Consider the following 10,593-nt stretch of genomic DNA (forward strand, 5'->3'; position numbering starts at 1 on the left):
AGACTGGGGCTGTGGTGTCTCTGTTGTATTGGGAGTTTTGGAAGCCCAGAGTAACACCCAGGACACAAAAATACTCAAAGAAATATCATAAAAAGAATATATTCATAAGATAAATATTATGGAGACCTGAGATCATCCCAAGTTTTTATTGTGCTGATTGGTGCGACAAAAATCCTGAGCCATACTTACAGTTGAGGTTGATGAAAGAAAAGAGGTTTTAAAAATTACTTTGTCAGCAGTTCTCAGCCCATATGTCATGACCCTTTCACAGTGGTCACACATAGGATATCCTACAAATATTTACACTATGACTCAAAGTAGTAACAAAATTACAGATATGAAGTAGCAATGAAAGTAAGCATATTTGAGGGTTACTACAACACGAGGAACTATACTAAAGGATCTCAGCATTAGAAAGGTTGAAAACCACTGCATTATATTAAAATAAGACCTGTTGATAAATTAAAATAAAAGAAAATTAGTTCTCTATGTCTCTTTCTTTATCTATGGTTTTTTCTCTCTCTGTAGGTTCATTTAACCTTGGGGGGAAAAGATGACAGACCTCTTAAGAAGTGTTGTCACTGTCATTGATATATTCTACAAATACACCAAGCAAGATGGAGAATGTGGCACACTGAGCAAGGATGAGCTAAAGGAACTTCTGGAGAAAGAGTTTCGCCCAATTCTGAAGGTACGTGTCAAGTCTGAAGGCTGTTGGGGTCTGTACATGTTCTAGGACCAAGCTTGGTGGAAAGTGCACAGCCCCAGCTGATTTTGAGAAAACCCAAGTAATATTCTTTTGAGCCAGGACATCGTAAATCTATTAAATCAACATATATATATATATATATATATATATATTGGTTTTTTCGAGACAGGGTTTCTCTGTGGTTTTGGAGCCTGTCCTGGAACTAGCTCTTGTAGACCAGGCTGGTCTCGAACTCACAGAGATCCGCCTGCCTCTGCCTCCCGAGTGCTGGGATTAAAGGCGTGCGCCACCACCGCCCGGCTCAACATATATATTTTAAAGACAAATGTTTCGTCAATACATTCCTGTGCCCTTCCATCTTAAAGAATCCAACTTTTTCATGTACTCAGGCTTCCCATTCCAAGCAAATAAATAATATAGTGCTAAGAAATTAACTAATTGATTATTTTAACAAACAAGGAACAATGTCATCTTCTTTCACAGATCACAATAGTCTTTTCCATTAACTTTTCATATATTCTAGGTCTCATTAACCTAAAGTAATACTCAGAAGATTAAAATTATATAACACAATATATATACAAGGTGCTACTGGGTTATTTTATTTGAAAATGAAGCTGGGCTAACCAAGTTATCCTTGGTGTGTCTCTCATATTCAGAATCCAGATGATCCAGATAAAGTAGATGTCATCATGCATATGCTGGATCGAGATCATGACCGAAGACTAGATTTCACTGAGTTTCTTCTGATGGTGTTCAAATTGGCTATGGCCTGCAATAAGGTTCTTGGAAAAGAATACTGTAAAGCTTCAGGGTCAAAGAAGCCTAGGCAGGGTCATCAAAATCGAAAGGAAGAAAGTGAAACAGAAGAGGAAGAAGAGATACCAAGACGGAAATCAGGTTTCAGACGTTCGAGTTGGAGTGAGGGAGAGGAGCATGGACATAGTTCTGGGAGCTCATGGGGAACTGCAAAACCTCGACATAGGTCCAACTCTAGGAGGTTGGAAAGGCACAGTGAATTATCCAGCTCAGAGGAACCCAGGAGAAAACACCATGGGTCTAGCGCTGGTCAATCTTGGAGCGGTAACAAAGAGAGGCATGGTTCCAGCTCTGAAGAGCTAGAAGAAAAAAGAAACAAGTCACACGGTAGGTCCTCTAGAGAAGCTGGGGAAGAATATGAATCTGGATCTAGGTTAAACAGTCAGGGAAGGAAAGGTCATAGTGGATTGTCACATGGACTGGAGAAGAGCAAACATGAATCAAATTCTACTCAGTCAAGAAAGGGTGGAGAACAAAAGCTTGGGCCTAGCTCTGCAAGTTCAGAAAACAGCAAAACACAAAGTCATGCATGTGGTCACAGCAATTCTAGTGGATGTTGCAGACCACAAAGTGCTTCAAGTTCTTGTCAGGCAAGTCCATCTGGGAGGCAAGGAAGTCAGTCTTGCTCTACCCAGTCAAGATGTCAATCAGGAACTAGCGGAGGATGTGTCTCTGGAGGTCAGTCGTCTAGATGTTGTCAAACTGAACCTAGATCCTGCAGCCAGTCTTCTAGTCAGAGAGGATATGGATGTGGTCATGCAGAGCACTGTGGAAGACAGCAGAGCGTGAGCTCACATCATTCATCATGCTGCGGATCTGGAGCAACCCAACATTCTGGTTATGGTCAGCACGGAGGCAGTTCCTGTGGACACTGTTCAAGCTCTCAACAGAAGGGGTGTTGTTCAAATGAACATTCCAAATGTGGTCATCATGTGTCCGGTTCAGGGCAGCCATCCTGCTGTGAACAACATGGAACAAATTCAAGACAGTCCTCTGGCTTTAAACAACATGGGCATGGATCAGGACAGTCTTGCTGTGGCCAGCATGGTACGGCATCAGGTCAATCCTCAGGTTGTGGTCAACATGGGCAGCATGCGTCTGGTTCAGGTCAGTTGTCTGGTTGCAGTGACCAAAGGTCTGGTTCTGGTCAGTTATCTAGTTCTGGGCAGCATGAGTCTGGTCCAGGTCAGTCATCTGGCTATGGGGGACAGGGATCTGGATCTGGTCAGTCATCTAGCACTTGGAAACATGGATCTGGTCCAAGTCAGTCATCTGGTTATGGGAGGCAAGAGTCTGGTTCAGGTCAGTCATCTAGCTCTGGGCAGCATGGGTCTCTCTCAGGTCAGTCGTCAAAATCTGGGCAGCACGGGTCTCTCTCAGGTCAATCGTCTAGCTCTGGGCAGCACGGGTCTCTCTCAGGTCAGTCATCTAGCTCTGGGCAGCATGGGTCTCTCTCAGGTCAGTCATCTAGCTCTGGGCAGCACGGGTCTCTCTCAGGTCAGTCATCTAGCTCTGGGCAGCATGGGTCTCTCTCAGGTCAGTCATCTAGCTCTGGGCAGCATGGGTCTCTCTCAGGTCAGTCATCTAGCTCTGGGCAGCACGGGTCTCTCTCAGGTCAGTCATCTAGCTCTGGGCAGCACGGGTCTCTCTCAGGTCAGTCATCTAGCTCTGGGCAGCATGGGTCTCTCTCAGGTCAGTCATCTAGCTCTGGGCAGCACGGGTCTCTCTCAGGTCAGTCATCTAGCTCTGGGCAGCATGGGTCTCTCTCAGGTCAGTCATCTAGCTCTGGGCAGCATGGGTCTCTCTCAGGTCAGTCATCTAGCTCTGGGCAGCATGGGTCTCTCTCAGGTCAGTCATCTAGCTCTGGGCAACATGGGTCTCTCTCAGGTCAGTCATCTAGCTCTGGGCAGCACGGGTCTCTCTCAGGTCAGTCGTCTAGCTCTGGGCAACATGGGTCTCTCTCAGGTCAGTCATCTAGCTCTGGGCAGCATGGGTCTCACTCAGGTCAGTCAACGGGTTATAGGAGGCATGGGCATGGTTCAGGTCGGTCATCAAGTGCTGGGCAGTATGAGTCTGGCCCAGGTGAGTCATCTGGGTATGGAGAACATAAATCTGGTTCAAGTCACTCATCTAGTTCTTGGCAGAACAAGTCTCATTCAGGACAGTCATCTGGCGTTGGGCAGCAAGGGTATGGACATGGTCAGTCATCACCATATGGGTCTGGCCCAAGTCAGTCTTCTAGATATGGGAGACATGGTTCTGGCTCTAATAAGTCATTTGGCTCAGGGCAAGAGTATGGACATGAAGAAATTCACCATGGAGAGTCAAGCTCCAAAGGTCAGGGAAGACAGGGAACACCCAAAAGACAGTCTGGAGACAGCAGTAGAAAGCCTCATTCTAGACAAGAACAGCCCTCTACTTCAGGGCGTTCAAGAACACCTAGAAGGACACCTGTCCACAGTGAATCCAGTGAGAGTGAAGAACACACAGTAGTTTCTAGGAGACAATCTGGATCTCCTCAGAATCATGGTGGACATCAGCATGGAGAGTCAGGGTCAGCAGGTTATGGAAGCCAGGGGGGTCCTCAAAGACAATCTAGGGACAGCAGTAGACAGTCTCAGTCTGGGCATGAGCAGCCCTCACATTCAGGGCCTTCAAGAAGACCAAGACAGACACCTGTTCATCCCGAGTCTAGTAGAGGTGAGGAACACTCAGTAGTTTCTAGGAGACACTCAGAATCTTCTCAGGGTCATAGTGGACATCAGCATGGAGAGTCAGGATCAGCAGGCCATGGAAGCCAGGGGGGTCCTCAAAGACAATCTAGGGACAGTAGTAGAGAGCCTCAGTCTGGGCATGAGCAGCCTTCACATTCAGGTCCTTCAAGAAGACCAAGAGGGGCACCAGTTCACTCTGAGTCCAGTGAAGGTGAGGAACACTCAGTAGTTTCAAGGAGACACTCAGGATCTCCTCAGGGCCATGGTGGACACCAGCATGGAGAATCGGGGTCAGCAGGTCATGGAAGCCAGGGGGGTCCTCAAAGACAATCGAGGGACAGCAGTAGAGAGCCTCAGTCTGGGCATGAACAGCCATCACATGGCGGCTCTCAGAGAAGACCGAGACAGACACCAGTTCACCCCGAGTCTAGTAGAGGTGAGGAACACTCAGTAGTTTCTAGAAGACACTCAGGATCTTCTCAGGGTCATAGTGGACATCAGCATGGAGAGTCAGGGGCAGCAGGTCATGGAAGCCAGGGAGGTCCTCAAAGACAATCTAGGGACAGCAGTAGAGAGCCTCAGTCTGGGCATGAGCAGCCATCACATGGTGCCTCTCAGAGAAGACCCAGAGGGAGACCAGTTCACCCTGAGTCCAGTGAAGGTGAAGAACATTCTGTAGTTTCAGAAAGAAGTTCAGGATCTCCACAGGGTCATGGTGGACATCAGCATGGAGAATCAGGGTCAGCAGGTCATGGAAGCCAGGGGGGTCCTCAAAGACAATCGAGGGACAGCAGTAGAGAGCCTCAGTCTGGGCATGAGCAGCCATCACATGGCGGCTCTCAGAGAAGACCAAGACAGACACCAGTTCACCCAGAGTCTAGTAGAGGTGAGGAACACTCAGTAGTTTCTAGGAGACACTCAGGATCTTCTCAGGGTCATAGTGGACATCAGCATGGAGAGTCAGGGTCAGCTGGCTACGGAAGCCAGGGGGGTCCTCAAAGACAATCTAGGGACAGCAGTAGAGAGCCTCAGTCTGGGCATGAGCAGCCATCACATGGTGCCTCTCAGAGAAGACCCAGAGGGAGACCAGTTCACCCTGAGTCCAGTGAAGGTGAAGAACATTCTGTAGTTTCAGAAAGAAGTTCAGGATCTCCACAGGGTCATAGTGGACATCAGCATGGAGAGTCAGGGGCAGCAGGTCATGGAAGCCAGGGGGGTCCTCAAAGACAATCTAGGGACAGCAGTAGAGAGCCTCAGTCTGGTCATGAGCAGCCATCACATGGTGCCTCTCAGAGAAGACCCAGAGGGAGACCAGTTCACCCTGAGTCCAGTGAAGGTGAAGAACATTCTGTAGTTTCAGAAAGAAGTTCAGGATCTCCACAGGGTCATGGTGGACATCAGCATGGAGAATCAGGATCAGTAGGCCATGGAAGCCAAGGAGGTCCCCAAGGACAATCTAGGGACAGCAGTAGACAATCTCAGTCTGGACATGAACAGACCTCACATTCATGGCCTTCAAGAAGACCAAGACAGACACCTGTTCACCCCGAGTCCAGTGAAGGTGAGGAACACTCAGTAGTTTCTAGGAGACATTCAGAATCTTCTCAGGGTCATGGTGGACACCAGCATGGAGAATCAGGGACAGCAGGTCATGGAAGCCAGGGGGGTCCTCAAAGACAATCTAGGGACAGCAGTAGAGAGCCTCAGTCTGGGCATGAGCAGCCATCACATGGCGGCTCTCAGAGAAGACCCAGAAGGGCACCAGTTCACCCTGAGTCCAGTGATAGTCAACAACACTCAGTAGTTTCAAGGAGACATTCAGAATCGCCACAGGGTCATGGTAGACATCAGCATGGAGAATCAGGGTCACCAGGCCATGGAAGCCAGGGAGGACCTCAAAGACAATCTAGGGACAGTAGTAGAGAACCTCAGTCTGGGCATGAGCAGCCCTCACATTCAGGGCCTTCAAGAAGACCAAGACAGACACCTGTTCACCCCGAGTCTAGTAGAGGTGAGGAACACTCTGTAGTTTCTAGGAGACACTCAGAATCATCTCAGGGTCATAGTGGACATCAGCATGGAGAGTCAGGGGCAGCAGGTTATGGAAGCCAGGGGGGTCCTCAAAGACAATCTAGGGACAGCAGTAGAGAGCCTCAGTCTGGGCATGAGCAGCCATCACATGGTGGCTCTCAGAGAAGACCCAGAGGGAGACCAGTTCACCCTGAGTCCAGTGAAGGTGAAGAACATTCTGTAGTTTCAGAAAGAAGCTCCGGATCTCCACAGGGTCATGGGAGACATCAGCATGGAGAGTCAGGATCAGCAGGCCATGGAAGCCAAGGAGGTCCCCAAGGACAATCTAGGGAGAGCAGTAGAAAATCTCAGTCTGGACATGAACAGACCTCACATTCATGGCCTTCAAGAAGATCAAGAGGGGCACCAGTTCACTCTGAGTCCAGTGAAGGTGAGGAACACTCAGTAGTTTCAAGAAGACACTCAGGATCTTCTCAGGGTCATGGTGGACACCAGCATGGAGAATCGGGGTCAGCACGTCATGAAAGCCAGGGGGGTCCTCAAAGACAATCTAGGGACAGCAGTAGAGAGCCTCAGTCTGGGCATGAGCAGCCATCACATGGTGCCTCTCAGAGAAGACCCAGAGGGAGACCAGTTCACCCTGAGTCCAGTGAAGGTGAAGAACATTCTGTAGTTTCAGAAAGAAGTTCAGGATCTCCACAGGGTCATGGTGGACATCAGCATGGAGAATCAGGGTCAGCAGGCCATGGAAGTCAGGGAAGACCTCAAAGACAATCTAGGGACAGCAGTAGACAGTCTCAGTCTGGGCATGAACAGACCTCACATGGTGGCTCTCAGAGAAAACCCAGAGGGAGACCAGTTCACCCTGAGTCCAGTGAAGGTGAGGAACACTCAGTAGTTTCAAGGAGAGACTCAGAATCTTCTCAGGGTCATAGTGGACACCAGCATGGAGAATCGGGGTCAGCAGGCCATGGAAGCCAGGGAGGCACTACTCAAAGACAATCTAGGGACAGCAGTAGAGAGCCTCAGTCTGGGCATGAGCAGCCATCACATGGCGGCTCTCAGAGAAGACCAAGACAGACACCAGTTCACCCAGAGTCTAGTAGAGGTGAGGAACACTCAGTAGTTTCTAGGAGACACTCAGGATCTTCTAAGGGTCATAGTGGACATCAGCATGGAGAGTCAGGGTCAGCTGGCTACGGAAGCCAGGGGGGTCCTCAAAGACAATCTAGGGACAGTAGTAGAGAGCCTCACTCTGTTCATGAGCAGCCATCACATGGTGGCTCTCAGAGAAGACCCAGAAGGGTGCCAGTTCACCCTGAGTCCAGTGAAGATGAAGAACATTCTGTAGTTTCAGAAAGAAGCTCCGGATCTCCACAGGGTCATGGGAGACATCAGCATGGAGAGTCAGGATCAGCAGGCCATGGAAGCCAAGGAGGTCCCCAAGGACAATCTAGGGTGAGCAGTAGACAATCTCAGTCTGGACATGCACAGACCTCACATTCATGGCCTTCAAGAAGATCAAGAGGGGCACCAGTTCACTCTGAGTCCAGTGAAGGTGAGGAACACTCAGTAGTTTCAAGAAGACACTCAGGATCTTCTCAGGGTCATGGTGGACACCAGCATGGAGAATCGGGGTCAGCACGTCATGAAAGCCAGGGGGGTCCTCAAAGACAATCTAGGGACAGCAGTAGAGAGCCTCAGTCTGGGCATGAGCAGCCATCACATGGTGCCTCTCAGAGAAGACCCAGAGGGGCACCTGTTCACCCAGAGTCTAGTAGAGGTGAGGAACACTCAGTAGTTTCTAGGAGACATTCAGAATCTTCTCAGGGTCATGGTAGCCATCAGCATGGAGAATCAAGGTCAGCAGGTCATGGAAGGCAGGGGGGTCCTCAAAGACAGTCTAGGGACAGTAGTAGACAGTCTCAGTCTGGACATGTGCAGCCCTCACATTCAGGAGCTACAAAAGGTCCAAGAGAGACACCTGTTCACCCCGAGTCCAGTGAAGGTGAGGAACACTCAGTTGTTTCAAGGAGACACTCAGAATCTTCTCAGGGTCATAGTGGACATCAGCATGGAGAATCAGGGTCAGCAGGTCATGGAAGTCAGAGAGGTCCTCAAAGACAATCTAGGGACAGTAGTAGAGAGCCTCAGTCTGGGCATGAGCAGCCATCACATGGTGGCTCTCAGAGAAGACCCAGAGGGGCACCAGTTCACCCAGAGTCCAGTGATAGTGAACAACACTCAGTAGTTTCAAGAAGACATTCAGAATTTCCCCAAGGTCATGGTGGACACCAGCATGGAGAATCGAGGCCAGCAGGTCATGGAAGCCAGGGAGGTCCTCAAAGACAATCTAGGGACAGCAGTAGACACTCTCAGTCTGGGCATGTGCAGCCCTCACATTCAGGAGCTACAAAAGGTCCAAGAGGGACACCTGTTCAACCTGAGTCCAGTGAAGGTGAGGAACACTCAGTTGTTTCAAGGAGACACTCAGAATCTTCTCAGGGTCTTGGTGGCTATCAGCATGGAGAATCGGGGTCAGCAGGTCATGGAAGTCAGGGAGGACCTCAAAGACAATCTAGGGACAGCAGTAGACAGTCTCAGTCTGGTCATGAAGAGACCTCACATTCAGGAAGTACAAAAGGTGCTGGAGGGATACCTGTTCACTCTGAGTCCAGTGAAGGTGAGGAAAACACAGTAGTTTCTAGGAGATACTCAGGATCCACTAAGGGTCAGGGTGGACTTCAGCATGGAGTTTCTGGGCCCACAGTTCACAGAAGCCAGAGGGGTTCTCAAAGGCAATCTAGGGACAGTAGTAGACAACCTCAGTCTGGCCATGCTGAAGCCTCAGAATCAAGGTTTGGGAGAAGTCCTAGGGAGTCACCTGTGCGCAGTGATTCCAGTGAGCATGAGGAACACTCAGTGGTATCAAGGAGATACTCAGGATCCACTAAGGGCCATGTTGGGCTTCAGTCCCATAGAGACCCTAAATCACAACATGGAGAGTCGGGTTATAGTCATACTGCAACAGATAGTACTCACTGGCAGTCAAGGGACCGTCTAAGCAAACAATCAAGCAACGCACATGTCCAGTCTGATACAAGGCATTATAGGTCACATAGTACTGGCAACCAATATAGTTCTAGTCAACGTTGGAGACATGGCAGCTATGGCCGTGAAGATTATGACTATGGACAATCAGGATATGGACCTTCTGAAGGCAGCAGAACTAGCAGTCGCAATTCTAGTCCTTTGAGGTCATCGCATAGACCTACACACACACAAGTGTCAAGATATGGACAGTCTTTCTCTCTTTCTCACCATCTAGGATCCAAAGCAAATGAAGGAATGGGAGAGCTGGTGTTAAAATATAGAGAAGCAGATACAGATCATGGGCAACCAGTTGATCACTACAATCTGACTGGATCTAGTACAGGTGGAACTCTAGTCTCTAGTCTTGGCCATTCTGGAGTAACACCTGAGCATTTGAATGACTGTGATTTTAAGTACAGGTACAGTCTGAAAGAAAAACAAGAAACTACTCCAAACCAGCCAGTTGACCAATCTGGTTTTGGCCATAGTCAATATATATTATTTCAGGACAATTCGGAATCCAGTTCAATTGGAAATCAATCTGGATTCAGCACTAATAAAAGTCAAGTATATAACCATGGCCAATCAAATGATATCTACCAGCTGTCAAGTGACAGTAGAAATAGAAATCAAAGATCTTCTCTCAACAGCTCTCTTCAGAGCCTATCCCGTATGGGAACTGAAGAGTGTAACTATTTACCATGTGCAACCTCATCAGGTGAGGGGAAACAAGGACAGGAGCCAGGATCTGATTCATCAGGGACTATCAGAATATATAGTCAATATGTAGATGACCAAGAGACAAGGGACACTGAATCCAGAGGTTACCATGAAAAGGGGGAAATGAATTCAGCTTCTGCCTACATAGATAGCAACACTCCACTATACACATATGTCCAAGAACAAAAATACCACTATTTTTATTGAGAAGAGAGTAAAAAATACGATAAAACAAGATAAAAATTAAACCAAAGAAGAAAGTAGATGCATAGTAAGACAATCACACATTTAATATGATTCCTTATTTTGCCAGTAGGTGGTTTAACCTTTCATATTAACTGTATTACTATTGTAATGTTGTTTTGGTGCAAGATCTTTTTGTAGGACTCCATAGACACTGAGCTTCTTGGACAGAAGATAGTCAATTAAAATGTATTGGAACTATATTCAGAGGTACAAGATTAAAGATGTATGGTTTTGGTTGGGGAAATCAAGATGAATATTTAG

At 48.2% G+C, this 10,593-nt stretch overlaps 1 protein-coding gene across 1 annotated transcript; it reads left to right on the top strand.

Annotated features, from left to right (window-relative positions):
- The first annotated feature begins 2,368 nt into the window (after nt 1–2,368).
- On the top strand, nt 2,369–10,293 carry LOC121450353 (filaggrin-2-like). The gene is made up of 5 exons (XM_041655170.1): nt 2,369–2,830; nt 3,673–5,207; nt 6,526–6,703; nt 6,947–7,153; nt 8,218–10,293. Exons 1-5 carry the CDS (start codon nt 2,369–2,371, stop codon nt 10,291–10,293), a joined length of 4,458 nt encoding a protein of 1,485 aa, XP_041511104.1.
- The last annotated feature ends 300 nt before the right edge of the window (nt 10,294–10,593 follow it).

The sequence above is a fragment of the Microtus oregoni genome, unplaced genomic scaffold, assembly GCF_018167655.1.
Source record: "Microtus oregoni isolate MIOR12 unplaced genomic scaffold, Mior012 000007F_ref0000211, whole genome shotgun sequence".
Lineage (NCBI taxonomy): Eukaryota > Metazoa > Chordata > Mammalia > Rodentia > Cricetidae > Microtus > Microtus oregoni.